Source organism: Oreochromis aureus, linkage group 6 (genome assembly GCF_013358895.1).
Source record: "Oreochromis aureus strain Israel breed Guangdong linkage group 6, ZZ_aureus, whole genome shotgun sequence".
In the NCBI taxonomy this organism is placed as follows: Eukaryota; Metazoa; Chordata; class Actinopteri; order Cichliformes; family Cichlidae; genus Oreochromis; species Oreochromis aureus.
The window spans coordinates 17,074,713-17,102,638 of record NC_052947.1 but is presented as its reverse complement, the minus strand read 5'-3'; the positions used below and the strand labels follow the sequence as shown (position 1 = coordinate 17,102,638).

At 43.2% G+C, this 27,926-nt stretch overlaps 1 protein-coding gene across 3 annotated transcripts in view; it reads right to left on the bottom strand.

Moving 5' to 3' along the window:
• Nucleotides 1-2,565: 2,565 nt before the first annotated feature.
• The window catches only part of znf827 (zinc finger protein 827), a 70,622-nt gene continuing 45,261 nt past the window's right edge, over nt 2,566-27,926 (bottom strand). Inside the window, exons 6-15 of one of the 3 annotated variants that reach the window (XM_039613707.1) lie at nt 24,978-25,220; nt 22,093-22,147; nt 21,808-21,908; nt 14,421-14,558; nt 13,097-13,268; nt 11,029-11,195; nt 7,174-7,383; nt 6,001-6,178; nt 3,132-3,182; nt 2,566-2,742 (exon numbers count right to left, since the gene is read on the bottom strand). In XM_039613707.1, the coding sequence (XP_039469641.1) occupies nt 3,134-3,182; nt 6,001-6,178; nt 7,174-7,383; nt 11,029-11,195; nt 13,097-13,268; nt 14,421-14,558; nt 21,808-21,908; nt 22,093-22,147; nt 24,978-25,220 (1,313 nt within the window). In that variant the 3' untranslated portion in view covers nt 2,566-2,742; nt 3,132-3,133. Of the gene's footprint in view, nt 2,743-3,131; nt 3,183-3,230; nt 3,251-6,000; nt 6,179-7,173; nt 7,384-11,028; nt 11,196-13,096; nt 13,269-14,420; nt 14,559-21,807; nt 21,909-22,092; nt 22,148-24,977; nt 25,221-27,926 lie in introns of those variants that run through there. The other 2 variants (XM_039613708.1, XM_039613709.1) reach the window with 2 other exon arrangements.

The following is a 27,926-nucleotide window of genomic DNA, read 5'->3' as shown; positions in this document are numbered from 1 at the left end:
CTAAGTTTGCACTTAAAAAAAAAGACGGGGGGAGAGGGGTGTAAAATAAAAGGTTTAAGTGCTTTTGGCTTGAAGTGTAACTAAAGTAAGTGCAATTAAAACTCAAAAGGTTGACACAGGGGAAGGAGGCGGGGGGACTAAAAGCAGTACCGTGTCTGCCGGCCTAACAGGGGCCCGGCTTGGCTTCATCGTGGCACCTACAGGAGCTTTGCCTCGTCACGGGTTCTCTATGGATGTTAGTAGAAAAGATTTATTATGATGTAAAAGGCTCAGTTAAAAATAGAATAAAGAAAATAAAGGACAAAAAAATGAAAATAAAAATAAACGAGGACACAGAAAGGCCACCAAACACTAACTTTCCCCGCCTTTACCAGCACTGAAGACGTCTCTTGACTGTTCACACTTCTGTATCGCTTCTTTTTTTTTCTCCATGTACATAAACAAAAATACATTCATTCAAGTCATTTTGGAACAGTTTTTTTTCTTCCTTTTTTTTTTGTACACAAAAAAATTACAAAAGCTCCAAAAAGCACCATTGAATCGGCCTGCGGTGACGCCTGCTGCGGGCTAGCTCGCTAAACCCGCGAGCGGGTCACCTCCACAAAACAGTTATCTCATATATCTCTTCTAAGTATAGGTGCGTGATACATAGTTCTGCATGTGACGCTGCTCTGACATCGATCCCGTCTCAGGAGAGACGAACGGATGTTTGTAACTTTTTTTTCCTGTAATATTTCATATTTAGATTGATTGATGACAGGTCGGATTTTCCATATTTACATCATCACAGCTTATATATATTTTTTTCTGAGCTTAGAAATAACTACTAACTCTGAGATGGGATCGATATCAGCCAGCAGCTACGCACAATACCGTTTCACCATTATACAACAAAAAGAAAACAACGGAAATTTAAAAAATAATAATAATAAAAGTAAAAAAAAAACAAAAAACAAAAGATGGGAAGAGGGAGGGCTATAAAACTATGTACAAGATTGATAAATAAGTAAGTGCGTGGTTTGAGGCGTTGCTTTTGAAAAGCATTCCGTTTCATTGGTTCTGTCCACAATTGCACCGCTAACACTTCAGGATATCTCGAATTTCGCTTTCTAATGACGTCAAAGCTAGTTTGAAACACAGAAACAGGCATGCTATTCCGATGCATAATAGCGATAGACAAAAATGCACTAAAATTGTAGCACTTGCGAGTTTTGTTTTTCGTCTTTTTGTCTCCTCGAAATGACTAACGAAAAATTAGCTATAAAAGTGAGAGATGTTAGTTCCGTCAGGTAATGCAGCTGGGTCCAGGTCATTCAGATGCTTAAAAAAAGGACAAAAAAAAAAACAACAAACAAAAACAAAATATTAAAAAAAACAAACAAAAAAAAAACAGGTAAAGAGAGTAGTAATTGATGCTGAAGTAGTAATAATTCAATTGATAGAACTGATAAGAAAAGCAGCTTTTTTTATATAAATGCATTTTAGCATGTACAGCCTTTTTCTCTTATAAATGTTATTTTTTTCTTTTTTTTCTCTGGTCCAGCTTATTCTGCTGGTCTGATTGGAAAAAAGGGTTGCTCCCGCCGCAGTGGTCAAGTGTCATTCACACCACCGTCCGAGGAGTGAGGGGAAAGAGCGGGAAGGGGAAGGAGGAGGAAGCGGGGGTGGAGGAGGAGAGGCGGGTGAGGTCAGACAGTCTTGGCCCTCTCCATCAGTCCCAGGTAGGCCAGGAAGGAGTGTTTGTGGGAGGAGGGCGAGGGGGAAGAGCGGGAGGGGGACGCCAAGTTGGAGGAGAAGAGGAGAGGAGACGTGGCCGGCCGCCATCTGGAGTGGAGCTGGGAGTGGAATGTGAAGCGGCTGTTGTGGGTGAACAGGGTGGTGAGGGGGATGAGGTGGGCCCGGTCGCAGTTCCTGTACTGCTCCAACATGTGGCGGGAGGAAGGGAGGAAGAGGGAGGGGCTGCCGCCGTCGCCGGCAACGCTCGCTCTGCTGGGGTTTCTTGGGGCGGCGCCGCCAACGCCGTTGGCGTTAACCAAACCATGACGGGGGCCGGCGGGGTCCAGCTGCTGGGACTTGCCCAGCGTGAGCGACAGCGCGACGGACTGAAGCGCCTGAGATGCCGTGAGGCTCATGAGAGGGCTGTTGCTCCCGCTGCCTCCGCTGCTGCTACCGCCGCCGCCAAACAGGAAGTTCTCCTGGCTCTTCTGCAACGACGAGCCACCCGGTGACGTCTCCTCCATCGGCAGCTCCTCCCCTACCGCCTCCTCGTCTTCCTCCTCTTCTTCTCCTCCGCCTCCTCCTCCCCCTAAGGCTCCGTCCATCCCCCCGGTTCCCCCGCTCTGGTGTTTCTTGAGGTGGCGGCTGAAGACGAAGGGGTGTGTGGTAGTGAAAGGGCACTCTTGGCAGCCGAAAGTCTGGCGCGGCGCGTGCTTCAGCTTCTTGTGCAGGTTGAGGTTGTCCTTGCGCTTGCAGCTATAAGAGCAGCGGTCGCAGTGGAAGGGCCGCTCGCCCGTGTGCACGCGCACGTGCTCGATGAGCTTATTGGCCGTCTTGGACAAGTAGCCACACTGCTCACACTTGTAGTGGTTGCCCAGGCGGTGCCTGCGCATGTGGGCCTCCAGCGAGGCCTGGTCGGGCCACAGTCCCTGGCAGATGCGGCAGCGGTACTCCATCTTACAGTGCGTCTTAAGGTGGCACTCCATGGCCGCTGGACGATTGGTGGAGTAGATGCAAAAAGGGCACCTGGTTAATGGAAGGAAGGACGGAGGGAGGGAGGAAGGGAAGGGGGGCAGGGAGGGAGGACACAACACACAAAAGCAAAAGACAGCTGAAAGAAACATGTACGTCCACAGCCATGTAAGACACCTTGAAATTTAATAACACGAGAATGATGAAGAGGAGGAGGACAGATAAAGGAAAATTGTGTGCAATGTACAGTTCTGTGTGTTCGTGGTGGTATGTGTGGAAGTTTAATGGTGAAAGAATTGAAGTGACCAGGTATGCATGTGTGAGAGGGGAGGGGAGGGAAAGGAGGAAGGTGAGGGAGTGTGGGGTAGGGGAGATGACAGGCAGGAGAAAAAGATTGGAGCAGTAGGACATGAAGGGAAATGAAGGAATGGAGTGGCACTTACATTTAAATAGCACCTTTCATCTGCTCTGGGCCCCAAAGCGCTTCACAAACCCTGCAGAACAGAATTACCTCAGAAAAACCTCGAAATGGTCAAGGCCCTCTCTCCCTCTCTACACACTCCTGCATATACAGAAACACTTTACATTGCTCGAGTGCATACATGTGTGTGTGCGCACACAGGATGGGAGGGGGAAGGGAGGGGTGGAAAAAAAAAAAAGTATTGATCTGGGCTCAGAGGGGGGTAAGAAAATGCAGGCAATCGAAAAGCAATTTTCCCCGAAGGTTCTTCAACTTTTTTCTAGTTGGCTTAATTCTGCCTGCTTTTATTAGTAAATATAAAAGTGGCTTAAAGAAAGTAAGAGGCTGCGTGCGTCTGGCAGAAGGTCACATATGCAGATGTTAACAGTAAGGTATACGAGTCGAGCTGGAGCGGATTGAATACACAGACATCAAAAGAGCTCCGTTCTTCTCGTTTAAAATATCCTCTATCCAGGTCTGTATTATTTCTATACCGGCTTAAAAAATTAATCTGGCTTCAGAAACGTACACCAGACAGTTAGATCATTAAACAAGAAGTCCTTTACATTTAATCGCTCGCACTATAGCTAGCAGCAACGTGTCGAGGTAATGACTAAAAGACGCCGTGTGCAGGCCTTCGAGCTATGAAGGGGCTTCTTGTGTCATTTTTGCATTCGTATTTTCAGATCAGACAGAAGTCAGTGCAACTCTGTTAAGCAGCTTCCTGTTTTCATTCAGTGAAATGCTACCTTTTCCACACATTTATAGCAATGTTAAGAACTTCACTGATGGCTGAACAGAAAAAAAAACTACAAAAAACAAAAAAATGTACAATACAGGTCTTTCGTGACAAGATGAGGCGGTATTCATAATGATATTCGATGGTTCTGCACATGCACGGGACTGGAGTTGTGTGAGAGACTCGAGAACAAAAACAAAACATGGCTCGTGTTGCTTGAAATGAATCTTCACAAAACATCTGCATTTACTTTTTAAGACACATACAGAAGCTTGAATCTTGTATCCAGAGTGGCGTTAACATGGCCGAAGCTAAAGGTGTGTTTAAGTACATTGCTACATTATCAGTGTGTGTGTGTTTGTGGGGGGGTGCTGAGGTCAGCAGATGAGTTTTATGTTAGCTTGACAGGCCTGAAATGTCACAAAAACGTGTCACAGTACAACAAAGGCTCCTGTGGGACTGGAGTATGGTGATGGAGAGGGAAGCGTGAGGAGACGAGAGCTGTACACACAGTCGGTGCTAATGGCTCAGTCGCACTAGAGGAAAAGTTGGTGGTTGGTCGGTGTTTGCGCTGAATTTTTTCCACATTCAGCGGTCGAGTGCGCAGCACTCTCAGCCTCTCTGTGATCACTTTTGATCGCACAGGTCTCCTGGTGGGATGCAACTGGTTTGAAAACACTCGTGGTTTGAGTGCAGCGACTCACAGACAGATTGGTGAAGGTTTACAAATAGCTGCTGATTAGTTTATCAACACAGACTGCCAACATCTTACAATCAGTCAGAGTCAGTCTGCAACCATGAGCACAACTGGTTGCAGACTGGCTGCATTCCATTATATTCCTATAAAAGCCACAGAAGTTGCAGAGCGCCTATGTCACTTTGTAGTCAACTATTTGTCCTGCGGTAACTACGTCACTATTTGTGGAGGAATTTCTGAGGTTCTCGCTGGACTCTGAATGCAAGTAGTTAACATGAAATTCTGTGCATGTAGACGACAATAGATTTGCAATTTAGCTGACTGATTGCTAGATTGAAACGGATAGCTGACCGACTACAGCCTATTGCTGTTTTATCTCTATCTTGATGTGCCAAAGTTGCTTTGAAGGCAAAACTGACCACAAGCGGTTGCAGTCTCTAAAAATTTAACAACTTCAAGTTGATTGCGCACAGTCGCAATACTTTTGGTCACACCGCGGTCTCCGACTGCCGTTTTCCTCTAGTGTGACTGTAGCATAATAAAAACAAGGCTGCTTTATCAGAATACATTAAAAATAAGAGAACCATATGCAGTGTGCATGTGTGTTTGTTTACACTGGTATTTAAAGGCTGTTCAATTCTTTCCACTGCATGCATTTAGACTGAACAGACTGTGAGTGATTTAGACATTTGTGATTATGGGGTGCCTGTAACGCGCTTGATTATCTTTTAGGGGTGTGCCAACAAATTTTATATAATCAACAGCAGAGTGCACCATGTGTCTGTTATTTTGAGGAGGGAGGGAAGTAGTTTTGTGGAATGCAGGTTTCCTAAGATATTTTTTCCTTGGCATGCCTGTTAGCGGTGGGCAGAGGAACAACAGACCCTGAGGGGAAGCCCGTTTCCATCTCCTTTCCACTCTCCCTTCTGTTCACAACAGCCACTGCAGACCCACAGACCGCTGTCTAATAAGTTGGACTTGCCAAGACAGGCTGTCGAGCAAAACTGAATCAAGTATCATTTCATTTGCTGGCCGCAGATAATAACCATTAAAAGGGAGGTTAAGCGATTAAAGGCATGCGGCCCAAATAATCTTCAAATAAAAAAAACGTGTCGGTTACAATCAGCTCTTATTTAAATGAATAATACTTATATATGCTTGTGCATTTTTTAAAACCGGTGCATTTATAATAAGTCGCTGTTACGTGTGCGACAATGGCTTTCATTTATATTTTGTTTCCAGCTGCAAGCTTTAGGTTTCATTACCACGAAATGTTCTATTACAAGCACACCCCACAAGGTACTCTAATGAGTGTGTATATACAGTATGTGATTTTTGTGTGTAGTGAATTGAGAGGGGAAGGGAGGGGAAGGACGGGCGGAGTTAGGAACCTCTGTCTGTACTTGCTTTCCTTACTTGAGCCCTCCGGAGGGGACGGTGTGGCACTTCTTGTGCTCCAGCAGCTGCTCGGGCGTCTTGAGGAACTTGTGGCAAACGTCGCACTCAAACATTCGTGTGATGAGGTGGATCTGGAGGTGGCGCTCGTACATGCTGCGTGTCTTGCACACAAAATTGCAGAAGACGCACTCGAAACCTGGAGAGAGAGCAAGAGGAGGAGGAGAAAGGTGAGTATTAAGACTGGGTTTGTTTTTTCGTAGAAAGCTGATCTGCATTTGGACAAAATCTCAGAGGGGAGAGAGAGAGTTCAGATACAGGGAGAGGTCGGGTTTAATAATGCCCTCTTAGGCTGCAGGAGTAAAATTCCTCTGCACTTCCGTTTAAGTAAAGGGGCTCACGAGAGACAGATTGTGATAGTGGACGGTCCAAGTAGATGCAGCAGGGGCTGTAATATCCTGACTGAGTCCAAAAAAGGGCTCGAGCTCTTTAAAAAACACACGACCCTGCAGTTCTCGCAACAAAATGACCCCTTACATCACCCCTTACCGCTCTGTAACAAAAACCTCTTTCTGTTCTACAGTACAGATCGACTTCAGAACACAGGACATGGTTTTTGTACACAGACTCTCATTTAGAGTAAACTAACCTTCATGGATAAAATCTGCAGAGCATCCAATTAAAAGGAAGAAAAAAACAATAATTCACAGCATCCTGGATGAGGCCACATATGAATACAATTAAGTGAATCAAGTTAGTATGTACTCATTGGCTGTGCTTGGTTCTGAATTAATGAGTGTGTTTTTGAAGGACAGAATCGGTTCGGCGGCGTTGTCTCGTCTTCTTGAGCCCGTCGCCCAGCGAGCACCTTCCTGACCAAAGCATTTAGTCTTAATAGACCTTCAAAAGACAAGGGTAATTATGGTGCAGACGGGCTCTCTTTAATACTCACTTTCTAGATTAGAGGAGTACCCTCAAACTTTTTAGCCAAGAGAGTTGTTGATCAGTTTGACCAACTTCCCCCCAGTGAGGTTTCAAAAATATGTCCATTTTGCTTGCTTGGTCACTTTAAACAACTTTTTAAGAACACCTAAACTCTGATTCTTGCTCATTTAGAAATGAATAATTCAGTTTATGGAGATTTCAGGCACTTTGAAAGTGTATTTGGGTGCAACAGTTCCCACAGTCCCTTGCCTTTGTCAGACTTGTCATCGGTTCCCGATCCCGAGTGGCTTCCGGAGCTGGACTGGCTGCCGGCGGAGGAGGGCGGGGCTAACAGACTCTTGAGTTCTTCGTTACCGTGGGTGAGGTCTCCGCCCTCGGAGCTGTTGAGCGAGTCGCTGAGGGCCGAGAGGGAGGATGAGGTGCTCTTGGTCTCGCTGAGGGGACTTCTCGAGTTCAGACCTGGACGCCAGAGGGCGGAGCACAGAGAGAAAGAAACGTTTGTTGGTAGGATCTAAAAAGCAGGGGAGAGAAACTGCAGGGGCAGTGAAGAGAAAATAAAAATCTACACAATCTGTGAGCAACACATCATCGGTTTTTAGATCCCCATTGTTATGCACATGGACACACACACAAACAGAATGAAAACAGGCAGGCTCGATGGTCCTGAGCTCTGACTGAGGCCCTGCTGCCAGTCCAATCAAGATGCACTGTGCTTTTATTGATCCCCGTCTGTAAGTCTGCAATTCAGTAGGAAGAGAGAGGGAATAAGGAGCGGAGAGGGCGGCTGGGAGGGAGGGGCGAGGAGCTCGGGTCATGGCCAAAGGAGCTAAGATGGCGGGAGCATCTCAGGGCACAGCTCAACAAAGGGCATTCACTCAGGAGGGAGAGGGAAAGAAAAAAAAAAAAAAGGAGGGAGGAAAAGCCTGCACGGATCCTGAAATGGTTGACCTACCTTTTTAATAACAGCCTAGTACACACACACACACACACACACACACACACACACACACACACACACACACACAGACACAGACACAGAGAAAAGCATAAAATGTACAGGAATGTGCACATGCAGCGCACATGCGTCTCCCCCCGCCTGGTATCGCAAGATGACGAAGCGCCTTCAATCAAATCTAAATATACCAGGGTCATTCACAGCACGGTCTCAGCAGCTTTTAAATACAGCGTGCCTCTGTCTCCTTTGCTGCAGTATTTATCATCTGCTGGCCTTCTCTTATAATATCCCAAAGGCTAATGGCAAAAGATGCAAGTGGGGGGGGGGGGGACGCTGCCCTGAGCCACTGAGACTCGACCTTAAAACACACTTTTAACTGAGAAATATTTCATTTTCTTTCACAGAATAACTTTTCTGTGACTGTCCAGCAACATTTATGATAAAGAGAAATAAAGAGGCAAATTTTCACCCCTCCCTTCTCATGACCGTCCCCACTCACTGCAAACTTCACCGGAGGGGGTCAGCTCGAACACCCGGTGAGCTCTCTGCCATCTCACGCTTGGGCGTGTCCACGCATCTGACAGGCTGCCGAGCCCACCCTCTCCGACCACCTGAATTTTTGACAACTCACCAAAAATGGGCTGGACAGTTGACAAACCATTAAAACATCCTCATGAAAGAAGGCGGGATGCGCGTTTCTACAGTTGAAGTCGCGCGTACCCCCTCCCGCCACCGTTTGTGCGTTTGCCACTGGTGTCCATCTTGTGCGAAGCTGAGATAAATGCCAAGAGACGCTGAGAGACTTAAAAGATCGCCAAAGTGGCATCGTAAACCCAGCTCGTCTCCAAAAGGACCCGAGGCCTATTGATTTTCCCCCCCTCAGGCACGATAAGGGCCAACCTTCTCAGATAAACAAGGCCGCCGTGGCCTCTGAAAGACCCCTCAGCTGTCTGGGCCGGACAATCCCCACCCTCCCACCCACACATAAGGAGCAAACGCAGACACATACACACACACACACACAAACAAGAAGCACTAGCAGAGGAGCACAACGTCAGCAATAAACTGGACAAAGCTGTTTTAGACAAAAACAGTCATATCGACCACCAGAGGTTCAGACCAGCAGCTTTAAAAGTCCAAAGAAGGTCGATTGGAGGAGGCTTGTTTATGAAACCCAGCTCTGCTGCTTGTCTTTCCCTCTGTCCTCTGAAATGTGTTTTTATCAAGGGTTACATTAAGATGTTTTTGCTTAAAACAGCCCGTAGTGATTTCCTTTTATTACACAAAAGCAGCCCATAAATATTTAAACAGTGGCAGAGTTTATATTGCTGTGATTACACTTTTTATTTCTCTCAAATTTGATATCCGTTCACAAAACGCACATACAGCATCCAACTCTGATGCTTGTTACCAAGCACTTTATCTTTAAGTTGTTCACATACAGACAAGGTGAGCAGAGGAGGAGCCCTACGATTGCCCTGCTCGCACTATCTGCGCTGCTAAGGGGGGGAGAGCTCTTTAACCTCACCCGTTGTTTAAATTTAAACTCCATGTGTTGGAGTGCAGAGCCAAAATAATAGAAAATGTGTCACTGTCCAAATACCGCACTGTATTTATATTCTGAGCTGCGAACAAGAGCCACAATGTGTAAGCTACCACCCACTCTTCCATGCGAGAGTAATTTTGAAAATAACTCCATAAATCTCTTTTTCTGCGGGAGCTGAATCGGGTACTTTTGTAGAACAGCTCCGAGGACCCGCAGAAACAACAGCGAGCGGAAGGGAGATTAAAAGACACGGCGTGCGGTTAAGTCCCGCCCATACGGGAAACGGTTCTCCATCGAGTTTACGCGACTCCTCATCTCCTCCTACCTGTGATCTGGAAATCATCTCAGTGTGCCATTCTGAAGCATCTATCGTTTCCCTAAAACGCACTGAGAGGAGGCAGGAACGATTGGGGGTGCGCAGATGTATCCTCTGTGGTACCGTTTGCGCCCATGAAATATTACAGAGGCGTGAGACACAGATAACACCTATATGTTTTACACCAAATTAGGTTTAGGTGTGAAAAAAAAAAAAATACTGACTGTATTTACAAAACAGAGCGCAGCAACAAGATCGTGTGTATTGTATTTGTATTTCTATTAGTTCCTTTCTATAATATCTGGAGGGGAATATTTAAATCATGCACAAAAACTCATTTACTGCCAATTACACGATGTTTAAGATGGAAAAAAGACATGTTTCGCCCTCGATATTCAAAAAAAGATTGATTTAGAGCACAACATCTATAAATCACCCATAAAACTAACCACAGGAGTATAGCGCCTCCCTCCTCTTTAGTAAATCTGGCCCATGGTATGAGGAGGACTCTACAACTAAGTCTTCCTCCGTATCCATTAAGTGCATCTATAAGAAGCTTGTTTCTGCTGCTGAAAAGAAATTCATTTTTTGCCATTCAGAAGCCATAAGTATTTTTTTTTTTTAAATTAAATACAATTAACATCCTAAGATACATAATAATAAGAAAATAACATGAAATGTTGAGTTATTTAGTCGAAATATAAAAGTTCTTCCTGAACGCAGGTAGTCTCATTTGACATCTGCTATCCAACAGTAGGCTGTAATAGTGTAACAGCAGGCTGGCCATGCATCTCTGCCACATGTCACACATAACCACCAAATGAGGATCAGATTCAAGGACGCTTTTTGCCTGGACTCCTTGTCTCCTTGCATCCTCTTGTGGGTGGGACTAAGATGCGAGGAGAGCAGACGAGGAGGGAAACGGTGAAATGTGAATCATTCGAAAAGCTGCGAGTAACGTGGCAGCAGTATGCTAACACGCAGCTAACATTAGCCTTCCAACAGCTAATGAGACAGAGCTGGGTGCTGAAACAGTAAAGTCTAATATTTCAGCCTTGCCAGAGGGATTGCCTTTTCTGTTTAGGAAAAACAGAAAAAAAACAAAAAGCAAATTGTATGCATATTTGATGCTATGCTGATGAGTTGGAGTGGAACTTTCCTAACATTTCCTTCCATAAACTGACCAGCAGCTCATTCCAACAATACACATACAAAAAAAAAAATAAAAAAATCAAAGACTCTTTCATCAGTGCTGTCACCACCAAAAGTCAGGTCAGCTATCTGTACCTGCGTGCCCAGTGCTGATGTGGTTCCTCATGTCGGTCTCCTCCATGCACACATAGTCACAGACGCTGCAGCAGAGCGAGAACATCCACTGCTCCTTGTCCACATGGAGCGACATGTGGCTGACAAACTGGGCATTCAGCTCCGTCTGGAAACCACACACATGGCAGCTGGACAGAGAACAGAGAGGAAGAAGGAGGAAGAGGGTGAGAATGAGAGGAGGCCGACGGGCCGCTTCAGTGTTAGATTTTCCCTGCAGGAACTGCCAAATGGTATGTTGTAGCTACATTCCTCTCAATGTGATAAAGACTGCTGAAGATAACATACAATTCAGAAATAGTGCAGCTGACCTATTTTAAAAGACATTAGACACATTAACGTGTCCAGTAACATCTTGGAAATTCATCCAAGTTAGATTTTTCTGCAGACATTTACAGAAAGAGGAGATGATTAGCTAAGCTCTGTTTGTTCAACCGAGCTGCTCACAAATCAAAATCCAAGCTGTTTTACAAGAACAGAATAACTGTTGCTTTTGAAAAAATATATACAATAAAAAACCCACAATTTAGTTTGTTTCTTGTCTTCCAAAAAAGCCACGCCACTCTTTATGCTAAGCTATAGTACTGTGCAAAAGTTTTGAGCCCTCCGTGGTTTCTTTATGTTTTGCTTCCAAGGAACAAGACCTATTTTAATTTATTTTAAAGTGTTGTTATGCAATAGCAAAAAACTAATTAATTAATTAGAAAAAGGGCACCTAACTGAAGGGATGAACCAATTTTAAATACTTGATTCAGGTCCTAACTAGCAGCCTGTCACACAAATAGTTGAATCTACAAAAATGCAAAAAAGACCGTTTTTATACCAACAAGATGATTCCCCAAAAGCTCGATTCTTGATTTGGTGTGCAGTATGTCCTTAAAACAAATTACAAAACTGGACAAGGAGGAGAAAAGAAGATAGCAGGGCTAACAAACAAAACAAAACGAATAAAAACTATCAATCATAAATTGATTTATGGACAGCAATTTTAGACATCCATAAAAGATCCATAAAAAATAGGAAAACAAACAAAAACAGCAACGACCTGACACAGGACCAGACAGATGCATCTGGCCCTTTAGCTGATATCCATCTACTGTTCACTGAAGCTCCATCACAGATGGAAGGTTGGCTGTCAAGACATCATTCTTAAGAAAGAGAAAAAGCTGAAGTGTTCCACATTACACAGGAATTGGACTGTAAACTACAACGAGTGTCTACAGTCATCTGTAAAACATCGTGGAGACTGTGTCATGGTTTGGGGCTGCATTTCAGCCAGGGTTTTGGGGGATCTTGTGAAAAATGACGGAATTATGAGCACAGGAAAGTGTCCAGCATCCTGGATTTAAAAACAAAAGAAAAACACAAACACACATGCAGTGGAACACCATCAGCCATGGATTGGCCTCCCCAGAGCCCGGACCGCAACATTACTGAAGCAGTGTGGGATCATCTTGACAGAGAAAAGAACAAAAGGCAGCCAACATCCAGAGAAGAGCTTTGATTGTCCTTCAAGAAACCTGGAGAACTATTCCTGAAGACTACTTAAAGAAGTTAGCAAGTTTTCCTCTAAGAGAGTTCAGGTTGTGTTGAAGAATAAAGGTGGTGACACCAAATATCGACTTTCTCAAACTTGTTAGATTTTCAAACTGCGTTTTGTTTTTTATACTGTATTTCCATGTATCGCTAACATGTTTCTGCAACACCCATTTCTCAGCTTCCCAGCAAAACATAAGGAAATGTGGGACTTTTGCACAACTGTTCACTGCGTCTTGGTTCATGTGAAAAGGACTGACACAAGAGCAGATCTACTTCATCTCCTCATCTGAACTTTTAGCAAGAAGGCGAACAAGCATGTTTCAGATAAAATGAAAACAAACTTTAAACATGTAGCAGTGGCAGAGAGAGGGTGTAATTGTGCATCAGATCATATAAATATATATATTAAAAAAAAAGCCTAAATCCACTATGTGGTACTGGCTCGAGATGTCCTCAGCAGGTGTGGTGGTAACATGTGGTCACTTATCACTACCTGTAGTAGTACGGGCAGTTCTTGCGCTCGGTGGAGTCGGCTGTAACAGCGCTGACAATCTGCTCAGCATCTGTGTTGACCAGCTTGACAGAGTGGATGGTCAGGTGCTGATTGAGGTTAGCCCTGCACTTGGCTGCATAAGGACACAGGTGACACTTGTACTTCCTCTCTTCTGCAAGGAAACACACACACCCACACACACACATATGACCCTGGGTTACTGTAAACATCACCTCAGATGATATTTCATTAAGTTGCGCTCAGCCTCTGAGCTTTTAAAGCAAGCCTAAACCTAATTACTTAACGCTTAACCCTGCCTCACCTTCGCCCGACCCCAACTGTAAACCTGATCCCCAGATTTCTGGGAAACACCTGTAGATGCCACAAGATGTTTTAAAAAAACAAAACAACAAAAAAACACAACAACAGGCACACATGAACATCATCTCCCAATAATTTGCGAGCGCTATGAAATCCACGCAAAAACACTCTTCTCTTTATCTGAAAACAAATTAACATAACAGCACATCCAGCTCAAACACACACATGCTTACACAAAGACACACACGCGCGCGCACATACACCATTTGCCCCAAGGACACGAAGCCAGGCAACCTTTATGTCGCCGGGGAAACCAAAAAGACCATCACACTGACATATGCCCCTGCTTCTGCTCTCTGTGGTGTGGCCAAGCTGTTCACAGCCAACACTCTCAGATGGTGAGCGTGCATGTCGTGTAGTGTGTGCACGCTAAATGTGAGAGCATGTCCAATTGTGTGGGGGCATTTTGTACACTAGTCTCCATTTGTGCACTTTGTGTGTGTATAGTTATTCGTTACTAATCCTGAACAGACAAAAACTTTACAAACAGGAGAATTATTTTATTTATTTATTTATTCATTTTTAACCAATAAGGAATGAGGAGAGTGGAGAGTTGTGGAAGACGGCGATAGGGTAGAATGAATCGATGGGGTGCAAAGGAGGGCCGAGTCTGAAAAACACAGGGTAATCAGGACACGAGGGAGTGAGGCAGACTCCCAGAGAGAAAGTGAAAGAGCTAACCAATCGTAGCAGGATCAGAATTACTGGGGTGTGTGTGCGTGTGTGTGTGTGTGTGGATACTCCGTGGCATCCTTCTAGCTGGGTAATTAGACGGGCAGTTTTCCCAGTGAGACTAATCATGGTAGTAATCTCTTTAAAGGAAGGGTAATCTAGTCTAGTCAACCTTATTTATTTACTGTGGGCAGCATCAACAAACACAGGTGAATACCTAATGCCTGCACATGAACGGAGAAGACGTCACAGCATGCTGGCGGTGACTTACCTGTGTGCAGGGAGAGGTGTCTAGAAAGGGTCTGCTGTCGACCAAACACCTTGCCACAAATGGGACAGGGGAAGAGCTGTTCGTTTAATCTCCACTGGGCGATCCCATTTCCCGGCTCTCCGTCATCCTTTTCCGAGTCTAGAACACACACACGGAGAAAACCGTTCTCATCATTTGCTGCCGGCTACAGAAACGACTGTGGTCACGCTGCTGTAACTCAGCCAAAGTTACTTAAGCTCTACATGCACTGCTGTGCTAAGTGAGCTTCTACTAACCAACGTGTTCTCTGGATTATTGGGTAACCTTCGCTTTCCTCGTCTGTTTTAAGCATTTTCCTTTTATTCAATAATCTGTTGTCAGGTGGGATATGAGCCTCCAACATTAGCCCGCTACGATGCCCCAGTTACTTCTCTCCTCAGACCAGTGAAGCAGCTTTATTGAGGCGCACTCATCCGTTCATATTTTCGTTGAGAAATATTTTCACATTTGAAGAAATCTGCTTCTTTGCTTTCTTTGAAGACAGCATCTAATAATTATTGACCTAGCAGCCAGGCCGTTTTTTCACAGGACAGGCAGAAAGTAATAACAGCAGCCCAGCAGGATAAACAGCAGCAGTAAAAGGACATCTCGCGTGTACACTGTAATTTTCATACTTGTTAGTGAATTTAAATATGTAAGGTTTATTTTTGAACTGTGGACAGAACAATGCCAGCCATTTTTTGCCCCCCTGCATCCAGCTGAAATAATCTAAGCCGTCTTGAAATTTACCCTGATGAGCCAAAACATTATGCTCACTCCACAGTGAAGCAAACAATGTTGGATATTTCATAACAGCAGCATGTTTCATGGTCTGAGATATATTAAACCTTTAGGGAAAAGCTGGTTCTGCAGGTCAATTTACTGAATGCAGGAAACATGATCTGGTGTAAAGAACTGAATTATCTTTATAATTGCATATTTGAAAGTGAATAACCAGACTGTGGTACAGTAAGCTTTTTGATTGCAGTTTGTAGTATTGAACAACTATATCTGAGCTGGTTTGCTTGCCTCCAAGAGAAGAATCCACATATAGAGTACAAGCAGGAACACATCAGCCAAAATTCAGTCTTGAAACCATCAGTTCATAATATGACAGTTAAAAATTTTTTTTATATATGTATCTTGTGCATAAACACAGACTAAATGCACAAAACCAAAATTCTTGGCCCATATATTCTCTGGGTACACCAGCAGCTCCAAAACATGGCCAATGTCCCTAAGAGTCATCAGATAAGAGTCAAGTTTCTCAGCTTTAACAGTGACCAAGTGACCATGGCGCGACAACTGGGTTAAAAAAAATAATAAAAAAAATCTCTTGATAGCTTAAAGTGTAATGTTGACAGGCTTTTCATAAAATTCAATTCAATTTTATTTTTAATTTCAGATTTATATAGCTCCAAATAACAACAACAGTTGCCTCAAGGTGCTTTAAAGGGGACACGCTTGAACAAGACTCAGCCGAGTCCAACAATGGGCGCTCCAACTCAAACACACACTCTTACACTGTTAAATCCAGAATTTAATTTGAAATCCTTCTCCTCACATATAAAGTCTTGAAAAATCCGGCGCTGTCATATCTTAAAGACTTATCCTAACAGAGCACTTCGCTCTCAGACCTTCAGCTTGGTTGTAATTCAAAGAGTTTTTGAAAGTAAAATGGGAGGCAGAGCCTTCAGCTATCAGGCCACTCGCCTGTAGAACCAACTCCCAGGCTGGATTTGGGAGACAGACACCCTCTCTACTTGTAGGATTAGGCTTAAAAGTTTCCTTTTTGATAAAGCTTATAGTCAGGTCTGGATAGTTATGCTGCAATAGGCTTATGCTCCAACCAGATGTGAGGGATAGCCGCACCGAGCCTGGTTCTGCTGGAGGTTCCTTCCTGTTAAATAGAAGTTTTTCCTTCCCACTGTTGCCAAATGCTCGCTCATGGGGGGGGTTTCTCCATAATACTGTAGGGTCTTTACCTTACAGTGTAAAGCACCTTGAGGCAATTGTTAAGAATTGGCACAATATAAATAAACTTGAACTGAATTGAATTAAAAGGATTTGCTGCAACCACCTTGGGGTCAGATACTACACAACACTTACAGCATGCAAAAGGTGTGTTAAGCAGGGGTGGTCACAGTATTTGGCTCTTAAAAAGGTACATAAACATTTTCTAATCTAATGTAATAATTTTACATAGTTTCACATTCATAAAGGTGCCTGTGTGTGCCTACCCACCACCCACCAGGACAAGAAACGGGGCAAATGAAACAGAAAGGTGACATTATGTTTTGCTAATTCCTTCTTTACAAATGCATTTTAATTATAATCTGTGTTCATGTTTTTGATCATGGTAAGGTAAAATCTGTTCGACAGCCAAAAGCTTGGAAGGTAAAAAATACTTGTTTGAGAAAATATGCCCCCAAATCAAAACATTTTCAGGCATATAAATATGAAAAAGTCTTAATTCCCCTCGTCTGAACAGCAGAACGACTGATACACCGCGGGCTAATTTGCTAACCCATGAGAATGAAACCTGTCTGCCACCATTTGACAGATGCTCGTTGTTTAGCCTGCAGGTGGGATGCAGTCTAAATGCATTCTTAATGTCAACGGCAAGCACAAGTCCTTTGCTCTGAAGCCTGCAGCACAAGCACACCACTGTAACTCTCCTCGCTGTATTTCACCCCTTTCATTTGGGAGAGGATGGAAGGAAAGACATAAAAAGAATAACACTGAGCATTTTCACATGCTTTGACAGACGCTGAAGAATAGAAGTTGCAGCTTTGAACTAACCCCCACCATATGAATAGAGCAAGGAGTTATTCACAAGCGCAAAAGCATGTAGCACTTTTTTTTACCCCATTGTGGTGTACAACTACCATGAATGAAGGCAGAAATTTTATTTACAAATGTCTATGTTGTTCAGGGAACAGGCTACACAGGTAACCTTGGCCAAAACCTTTCTATGTGCAAGACATTAAAAGGTGAAAAAGGCATCTTTAAAAATTCTTTAGGGTCTTTTTTTAAATGATGATAAAGAAAAGAAAATAATGCTGCTCATTCCTCCCACTAGCTCAGAGTTAGATTCTTTGCAGATGGAAATCAGTGCACTTCAGTCCACTGTTGATATTTAACAACCGCTCGCTATCACTTTTTTTTTTTTTTTTTTTAAAGGCTGTCCTAAAACACACCGTCTAGCCAGCCGATGAGCTACTCGTGTGGGTTTGAATACCACAATGAGGGAAAAAAAGCAAAGATTGTTTTGTGGCATTTTGGGGGCATGTTTAGTGGCAAGTGGTAAAGAACAGATGTTGGTGTGAAAGGACATTTCACTGCTGCTGCAGTGACTCACACAGCTTCACGTATTTAAAAATCGCCTCTCTAGCCTCCATATGCAAACTACTGAATTTATCTAGCATATCTTTGTTTATGTTCTGTCATCTGCGTCACACCGTCTCCTCGCAGAGTTTCGGAACTGTCAAAGCAAGATCACGCACAGTCAGCTCGACTTTTTCTGCAGAGAAATAAGTGTCGGCTAGGAATCCAGACAATAGATGCATCCAGACAATAGATACAGAATTCTATCAAAACAATTACTTTTCTTATAAAACTTGATTCAAGCCAAAAAAATTCTCCTACCTTGAACCACTCGTGAAATAACGATTTGACAGTATTTCTAAGGAAGTGTTCAAGATTCAAGGAGTTGACAACAGATTGAGTTTCTCGATTCATCCAGATCGTTTTAAAACTGGAGGTCAAACTATTTGAACTAACATTTAAGTTGATTAATATGCAGAAATGTCAAATATCCTCTGGTAGGAAAGTTCTGGATTGTTGATCAGACAATGTGAAAACATCCAAAGATGTCGCTTTGGATTTGGGACTGCAAGTAAAAAATAGATTAAAACAACAGTCTGGAACTCGTTTGGACCTTTTTTTTTAAACTAATTAGAAATAGAATTAAAGGCAAGGTGTCACATGTTGAAAAAACATGAAACACATTTTGAATTTGATTCCCTTTAATCAATAAAAAAAAGGCAGAACATGTGTAATCATACTTGTTTCCCGTTCACCGCTCTGCTGCAGAGAAGGATGAGCGAGGCCGGAATACGATGGTAAATGCATGCAGGCCGGTGTCAAGCAACACCTACCATTAGTGACGTTAATAACGAGCAAAGGTGGGGTGCGACTTTGTGTTTCTTCACACGCGTAAACACACAAACACACAGTAAAAGTCCTCGAGGTGACATCCTGCATTAGCTGGAATCTACCTGCATCTATCGGTTTTTAAACTCATTCACAGTTTGTGACCTATTATAGAAATCCTAATATATTTATTTATTTATTATGTCTTAAAGCTAAAGTATACCCCATGAAAGCATTAACTTGTCCTGACTCACGCAAGTGAGACTCGGGGATGGCTTTGGTCACACAGGGTGATGAGAATCCAGACAGCAGAGGCTCAAGGCCATGACCCGGCATACACACTGATGATTAAGCCAATTAGGGTGTAGGGGCCTTCAAGTGGTTAATGGTTTAATTAGTGCTATTAGAGCAGAAGAGAGGGACGCAAACAAGAAATGAAGGATTGTGCTAAACCCCAGACTGGAGGGAGGAGACAGCGAACTCCTCAAGTCACACTGGTATCACACTAACTCCTACTCATTTATTCTCTCTTTCTTGCTTAAAGGGAAATGCTCACACTTTTCAGCTTCATCTCTGCATGATAGCTGCTCCATTAGCTGCTTCATAATGGAGAGCATTTTTGTGTTACAGACGCTCTGCTGAAGCCGTTATGTCGCCTGTTATGCAGTTCACAGTCTGGTTTTAAGTTCTTTTATGGAATTTTGTTTGTTTGTTTGTTTTTCTGGGGGGGTGTGGACGGACAGATTAAAGTGTAGTTTGTAGATTAAAAATGCAGGTTTTTATAGAAAAATCTTTATCTTACACTGACATCAAATATGATATCAACTAGCTCTTTAAAGGCTCAGTCACCTCCTTACAAGTATGGATAATGACTTTGGATTGCAAGGCGACTGCATGGGTTGCCTGGTGAGAGGCAACCTCTATCAAACAACTGTGGTCAACTTGAACCGGATGCAATAACTCAGACAGATTGGAGGTTTGCTAGTAACTTCCTTTTAATTTATAAATGCAGACAGATTGCGAACAGGTTGCAATTAATCTGAATCAGACTGCACTATGGAGGAATTTCTGTTTCAAATCTATGATGTTCTGGCTGGACTCTGAATGTAAGCGGTTAACCTGAGTTTGTGTATGTACATGCAACAGTTATGTGATTTATATTTTTTGTGTCTATTACAGTTAAAGGCTGTATTACAGTTTGCAGTTGGATATAAGAGCTGGTTAGACCTCATTCAATTGCAATCTGAGAGCAGACTGCCTCGGTTTTATTTGCAGTTTTGATGCCACAAAGTTGCCCTGAAGATGACAACTGACAGCGAGCCGTCACAGACTTGGCCCCCATCTTTGAAGCAACCACGCGGTCTCCAACCACTGTTTTCCAATAGTGTGACTGGACCATAGTATGTCTAAATTGAATGTTAAAAGGAAACTTTGAAGTTGGGATCTACAAACAGAATAAGTCCATCTTCAAAAAAATAAAAATAAAAAACTCATTTAGGAATTTTAACTGTTGACTGGATCAAATTAAACCCTCAAACAAATAATATTAAAAAATTATTAAAATTTAAGATCAAGTCATGTTAATAACAAACAAAAGAATTAAAGACATTCGTTCATACCTGTAAGCTGTCATTTTCTGGTCATTGGTTTTTACATATTTTTATAGGAAAAAACCCCCAAAAGAACCAAAATTTGAGGATTTTATGAAAATACTAAATTAAAACAGAAAACTTTACATCTCTGGTATTTTGTGAAACTCTCTGATTGTGGGCAAACTAAAGACTAAAAGAAAAACACTGATCACCTTTTATAAGTTGTGGCACATCTTTCCTTTTTGTCTCCTCATGACCACAGCAGCTGAATGACAGCATTTTCCAGGAAAATACTGTCTTCCCCTATACACTTCTCTTTATAGCTTACATTATAAAAGTTATTTGTATTTAACAAAGTGGAGTCCAGTGGAATGTATAATCATTATATTACACAGGAGTGCTAAACAAAGACTCGAGGTATGCCTCTGACAGCTGACGCAGGATCAAAACCGCACAGTGACATCTGTGCTATAAAGGAAAGGTGGCACAAAGTGGCAGGGAAAAGATGGCAGTTCACTGACCAATGAACTGAAAATATGTTTAGAGGTCTGCCTTCCTACAGCTGCAGCGGGCAAACTTACCGATCGAAGGAAATGGAGACGCAATAAAACGCGGACACAATGAATGAGGGAGGAAAGAGAAATGGTACAACTGTAAAAGAAAGAAAAAAGACAGAGAGAGAGAGAAAAGGCAGCAGAGGCTGAATGTGAAGCTTAAACACACAAGGGAAAGGGGGAGGTGGGCTGGGCGAATTAACTTTCAGGACACTCTTGACACCCAGAAGCCAATCAGATTTTCATTAACTGGCAGAGGGACAGGCAAAGCTGGCACAAGCTAATTAACCTCTGGATCTCTTACTGCCAAAGGAACAAGGAGGGAAGTTCTGAGATGCCAGGAAAGAGGGGAAGAGAGGGGATGCCCTGAGCAGAGCCTTCAGGTTGGGGAAATGTGCGAGAGTTCAGAAGGGCCCGAAGCAGCTCTATATATGAAAAAGTGAGAGGAGGGGTTTAACCACAGTGTGTGTGTGTGTGTGTGTGTGTGTGTGTGTGTGTGTGTGTGTGTGTGTGTGTGTGTGTGTGTGTGTGTGTGTGTGTGTGTGTGTGTGCGCTGTATTCACACGAAGAGTATTAATCTGTGGACATACTGTATACTGTAAGAAAGCAGGTAATGAGCAACTCCGCATTATCAATTATTTCCCGAAGCTGTAGTGAGAACAACATGAAGACTTGGAACCTTTAAAGACCATGAATGATGCAGCGATACCGAGTGCTGGCAGTTAATTAAGTCTCATATTTTGTCGAGCTACGGAGGACTTTTTTTAGTCCAGTTTCTCTCGTAACAGAACACAAAGACACAGGATCAATTCACTGAGTTTTTTTTTAGCTGAGGCCACAATGATTTTCATTCTTGATCAATAAGCAAATTACTTTTCTTTATGTGATCAATTATTCTGTTAACACTTATTTAAATTCCATATTAATTATTATTTTTAAATTTGTCTTTAGGTCTCATTGAAAACACTAGAACTCGAATCCCGCATCTTTAACTTTTATCTACATGTCCGTGTTTCCCCGTGATGATGTTGGCCCACCCACAGTGTGTGTCGGTAACATGTGTCTCACCGTTGAATGGTACCCTGGTAGAGGAGCTGGCCTCTGCAGGCGAAGTGCTCTTGGAGCGCGAGTTAAAGGGTGATTGTCTGAAGCACTCGTCCAGAAATGGACTGAAATGGAGAGACATATGAAATAAATCACACAGCTTACTTACACGGCCATCAAACCAACCCAATATTCAAGCCATATGTGGAAAAATGTAATTACTGATCATGGAAATAACAATCAAAGCGTAAAAGAGAAGTCAGACATTGAACAAAAACGTGTATTTACTGTGTCTATTTACTGACTTACCTGTTTATCCCCACCATGTTACTGTCTTTGTGGTTGTTGGCTTTGCTGACTTTTTCTGGAGAGAAAAACAATAAACCATACGTTTAGATATCTTTTCTGTCAAAGCACTGTGCTCAAATTTGAGAGACCGGTGACAAGCTGTCCATTTAGACTCAGTGTTAGTCGGCAAGTTTCCTAAAACGCCCCGTGGGTCGTAAGTCGCTGTCTGACAGAGACACCGAGATGAAACGTGCAGAGATTTATCCAACATCCCAGACAATCTTAGTTTGACACATGAGCTGCTATTCAGAGGAATCACACAGATCAAGCCATCGGATGAATAATTAAACAGCGCTGTCCAAACTTTCCTTCTTGATTGGTTGTGACACAATCAGGACAACGCCAAGTGAACTTATGGCCAGACTGCCAAGTTAAGCTATGCTCACGTAAAGTGCAGGTTTGCCACAGCCAGCAGGGAGGCCACTGGCCATCTGGATTAGTGGGAGTTTCTCCAGCGGGTCTGCTGACCTTTGTGCCACAAGCTCACCCAAAAACACCAATTTGCAAGCATTTAAAAAGAAAAAAAAATAACAATGTGCACGGCTGCCCAGATATGCATTAGCCTACCCAGATGACACATGTGTTGGTGTACGGTCATGCTCTTGTATGATAATGTGGGGGAAAAAACAAAAACTTTCAACATTTTAGTATCTGAATCAACACCGCTACTCTTGTACCTATGGACTCAAACCACAGCACAAGAGCTGAATCACCTTCATCAATAGGGTTGCAAACTCCCAGCAAGAAAAAAAAAAAAAGGGGAACCACCCCCACCTCCACCTCATGATGCTTAATAACATGAAGGTTGAAAAAGATGGGATTGTTTAATATTAGACTGTATTACACTGTATGCACACATGCCACACCAAAGTCTTCCTCGGGTGTTAAACTCAATTGAGATGTGCTGCATGGAAAGTTCACAGAATGTGACTCACAACACTTCCATATGTAACCAACCATTCAGTGACCACCTCTTGCCCAATGGATGCAGGCACCGCCACGCTGTAAGAACCTGCTAATGCCTCATCAGTGCAACAATGCGACCACAGAATAAGTTATGCATTTACACATCAGTCTGAGGGGACAAGTAAACCCAGAAAGCCCCCCACAGTGTAACAGCTCACTGTTGGAGGTTAATGGTTCAGCTTTATCCTCTAATGTTTTACCCATCTGTAAGTAGGCAGTTTAATACAGTGAGAACTGGGTCACAAAGAAAACTCTTTAAACAGGCAAATATTTATTTTGTTTTCATTATTGGCTTGCCTCTTTGTTTCCATTGTCCCCAAATTGTAAAAAGCCCCCCGCCCACAAACACAGCAAGGTGCTATTAATTTTTTTTCCCACTGAGAAACTGTTTAGTAATAAGAAATATCAATATAAATGTACTAAAATAGCAAAGATTTTCTTTTTTTCCCCCCTCCTTAAAAAAAATAAAAAAATAAATAAAAATCAAAACCTTCAGTACCACAATACAGGAAATCTCTTAAAAGTAAAGCAAGAATTATCAAGTTGGACACTAGGTGCCCAGCTAATGTGCGCACAGATCATGGGGTTTTCAGTATTTGGTAGTAAAGAGCACTATACAAAATGCCTGAGAACGGAGCCATATGTGTGAGTTTCAAGGCAACGCATTGAAGTGAATTTCAAAGCTGCAATCATCTCGGTGTTCAGAGCGACCTTGCTACTGATGTGTCTCTGAGGTCCTACTGCTCTGGGTAATTCATATTGATTGCTCATTGTGTGACAGCAGCCCACTCTGTTCCAGTCCCCCTCACATTCAAGCCCAGTTCTAAGGCGGGCGGTCGTCGCTGTTGCCAGGCTAGTGATGGCCTGGCCTCCCTGGGTGGGCATACTCCGTACCCCCGCTGCCCTCCCTACCCTCCTTATCCTCAGCCACCCCCCGCCTTTGCTACAACCCACCACCACCACCAAAACCCACCCCCTACCCAAAACACCCTATTCCGTCACACTGCTCGCCAAGGACAGAGGTCTCTTTCCGCGTTGCCATGGAGATGCCGCACGGGAGAAATGTAAAGGGAGAGAGGGAAGGAGGGAGGGAGGGGAAGTGCAGGGGGAGAGCGTGTGCAGCCAAGTGTGCTTGAGCCGGCATGTCTGAAAACGAGTCGAGAGAGAGAGGGAGAGAGAGAGAGAGAGAGAGAGAGAGAGAGAGAATGAAAGAAAGAGAGGGAGGAGGGAAGAGGGGGCATTTGTGCAGACACCACTCCCCATGGGGCCTTGTGTGAGTGTGTAAAGGTGTGCAGGAAAGACTGTGTGGGAAAGAACGATTGGCAATGTGTGAATTTGTGAATATGTGTGAGAGCAAGACGAGTAAAAAAGAAAAAAAAAGGAAAAAGAAAGATTTACACAAGCTTGTGTCTCTGTACGGCATTTAAGAGACGCAATCAGAGCCTGGATAGAGCCCTGGGTCCCAGCCCAGGGCTACAAACCTCATCTCACACACACACACACACACATGCACACACCTGGTTTTTCTCTGGGGGGCCATGAATACACGTCAATGCTCTGTCTTCATCTAGCAATACAAACAGCTGTCTGCTGCTTCAATGTCACTTTCATGGCCATACAGGTAAAAAGCAGGAAGTCATTACATCCTGACTTTACTACAGAGCCACCAGAGGATGGAAATGGAAACATGTAGGTTTTATGGTCAAATATCACAAACTGTCCAAGGTTTACACCGGAGTACTGAGGGGAGAAAAAAAACTAACACGATGCTCCTCTGTGTGTGTGTGTGTGTGTGTGTGTGTGTGTGTGTGTGTGTGTGTGTGTGTTGTGGATCTTCTATGGCTCAGTAAACAGTGAGTGACCAGCCTGAGGTAACATACCTGACAATTTGAACAATAGTTCAGAGGCCATTTTGACCGATATGTCTTGCGAGAAGAGATCTTTCTGGGGGCATGCCAACGTCTCGTGGAGGTTACTCATTGGCTCGCTCTTCTCACTCGCCCCTAAAGTGCTGAAGGCTAGCATGTGGGAGGCAGGTGGGGTGAGGTCTGCAGGTGGTGGGTCCACCTCCATGGGTTCTGCCTTTACCTTCACCTTCTGGTATTGGGCATCTTTGTTGTTCTCTATGGAAAATAAGCAAACAAGGAAGAATTATTAGGGTTTCATCAAAGAGATTCAACCAGCACACCCAAATATTTGTAGGTAAAGATTTCACTCTATTCACTGAGCTTACAGTGATACCGAAACCACAGAAGCCCCTGGGCAATAACTTAATAAGAAGAATTTGCAGTATTATTACAATTATTATTGTATATTTTTACTACATTAGTGCATACTTAATGAATTTTTAAGATTAAACACAAACATACAGTACACCATTTACATTAAACCATTGGTTCCAGTCAGTTTTGGAGTTACGACCCCTCATAATGATTCATATATACATGTATAGTTATTGTAGCAGGTTCATCCAATCATCCAATTACCTCTGATCATTTCAGGAAGCCCAGGAAAGTAAAACTTTCCTTAAAAAAGAAAAACAAAAGAACAACAATGGCAAGTCCAACAGAAAACATATCTGCAGACATTAAAATGTTACTTTTACAGTTTAATGAAGATCTGTCCCTCATTCCTCTTGAATAACATTATTCATCCTCAAATTTCATGATCATTTCCATTTTTCCACACCTCGCCTTCAGATTTTAACATCACTACACCTGTCCTGTTTGCCTGCATTCCCCCAGCCAATCAGACCGGGTCCTTAAACTCATTATAATTGATGGCCCTTGTTCTTGTATTCCAATTAATCCCTCCTTATTGAACTTTTTCTAAAAGTCTCTATTGTTAATTTGTCTAGACTTAATCAAGCGCAGTACGATATTCCACTGCACTTTTTCAAGTAAACCTGACAACAGAACGGTGTAATTGCTGATGAAAGTCCTTCATTTGGCGCGTTTTGCCTCTAAAATTACCTAACAGACGTGATTACTCTGTTTAAGCCAAGTCTATTTTAAGAAAAGTGAAACCCTACATCTTCTGTCTTTGAACATACTGAGTTAAATCACTGATCCTGGCATTCCCTGCCTTCAGAAAAAAAAAAAAAAAAGGTTTATGCAGCTCACTTCGCAATTGTTGTCAATCATTATCGATAAAAAAAATAATAATTACAGAGAATTCAAATAGATTTTTAATGATCAGCATGATTACATTATAAAATTCTAGTTTATTTTCCCACCTGAATCACATTCACTTAACCAAGATTCACTCCACACCCCACCCACCCCTTCTGCTCATCCTACCCCCACAGAGGCCCTAAACCCCAGCAGGGGGCCATGCCGTTTTAAAAGAATCAAGTAAGACTTTAGTTTAATATTTTAAAAAGGGGGAAAAAAACATATTTAAAAATTTCTTAAAAAGTCCACTGGTCTGAAAAAGCAATCTCACCAGAACAAAACACTCAAACTCTCCCTTCAGGTCCAAGTAAATTAAGCATCCTGCATTCGTGTTTACAGATGTTGCATGAATGGAATTAAATCTAAACCAGCGGAAATCCGAATAATAGCCCAAGCATGAGAGCACTGGTTCTAAAGCTGAGCTGAGCCGGTTAGCATCTAGCTGTGTGATTATGAGGGCAAGAGGGCAGCGGGAGGTCACGCTGTCGCTTGAGGACAGCAGTCCATGTAGGTTTACTGAGGCAAGCAACAGAGACAGTAAAACCCTTTAAATGTTACCTCTCTGTTTATGATGACACGTGTAATGTGCCCTCCCCCCATCTCGCAAACAATGGTGTAAAACGCTAAAACAACCAATGACTCGTTTCTCGTGCAAGTTTAAAGAAGCAAGCAGCTATAAATAGTCATGAGGGAGATGGCAGCTGTTAGGAATGTCCTGAACTGATCTAGACTCAAACATGGACTCTATCCACGGATGTTTAAAAAACATATGAAGAAACTAGGGTTACAATGAGCTATTCCAGTGTCACAAGGTCTCCAGTGGTCTTGACTGCAATATTTACCAGATTAAATGTACTTCTGAGTTCATTTTACAGCAGGTTTTCACTGCGCAGCTGCATAATGGGGAAAAATGAAAAAATAATTCAGATCCAAGACACACAAAAAAAACAACAACAACAAAACCCCCCAAAAAAGAACAAGATTGGGACATCCTTAAGCATCTGCAATTCCAAGATAGCTGATCTTTGACCAGAGTGATGGCAGGAGGCAGAGTCTCGGTGTGATGACAAACAGAAGCAAGACAAAGCAGTGGGGTTTATACAGCGCTGCTGACATGGCGACTCACACGATTAAAAGGGATATATAAATTTGGCAGGACATCAGGAGCAGTGGGAGGCGTGGGGGAGGCTACAGGAGCAGGAGAGAAAGACAGGAGGGCGATAAAAGACCCTGCGCTAACCCTGCCACCTCTCCTCTTACATTCTTTACCCGTCTGGTCAATAAGGCCAACGTGAGACAAACACCGGTCCTGCATTAAAACTGAATTTACTGATCCATCTGTATGCATACACTCCTGTGTTTATGGGCATGAAATAAGTGCAACCAGCCCCTTGCCTCCTCCCTGAGGTCCAGGTGTCTGCTTTATTGGTAGTAGCCAGCATGTGGGGGACACTGACAACCATCAGCCCCACTAATCCCTTAATCAGGTGGCCAGAGTTGGCCAAGAGTAACCTCAGAGAGGCTGATGGAGAAGCACAGCAGAGGAGGAGGAGATAGAATGGAGGGTGGAGGGGGTAGGGGGCACTGCACTGTCAGGGTCAACCAAGGGACACTCGAGCCTTTACCATCAGATCTCCACCCTAGTGACAGAGGCTG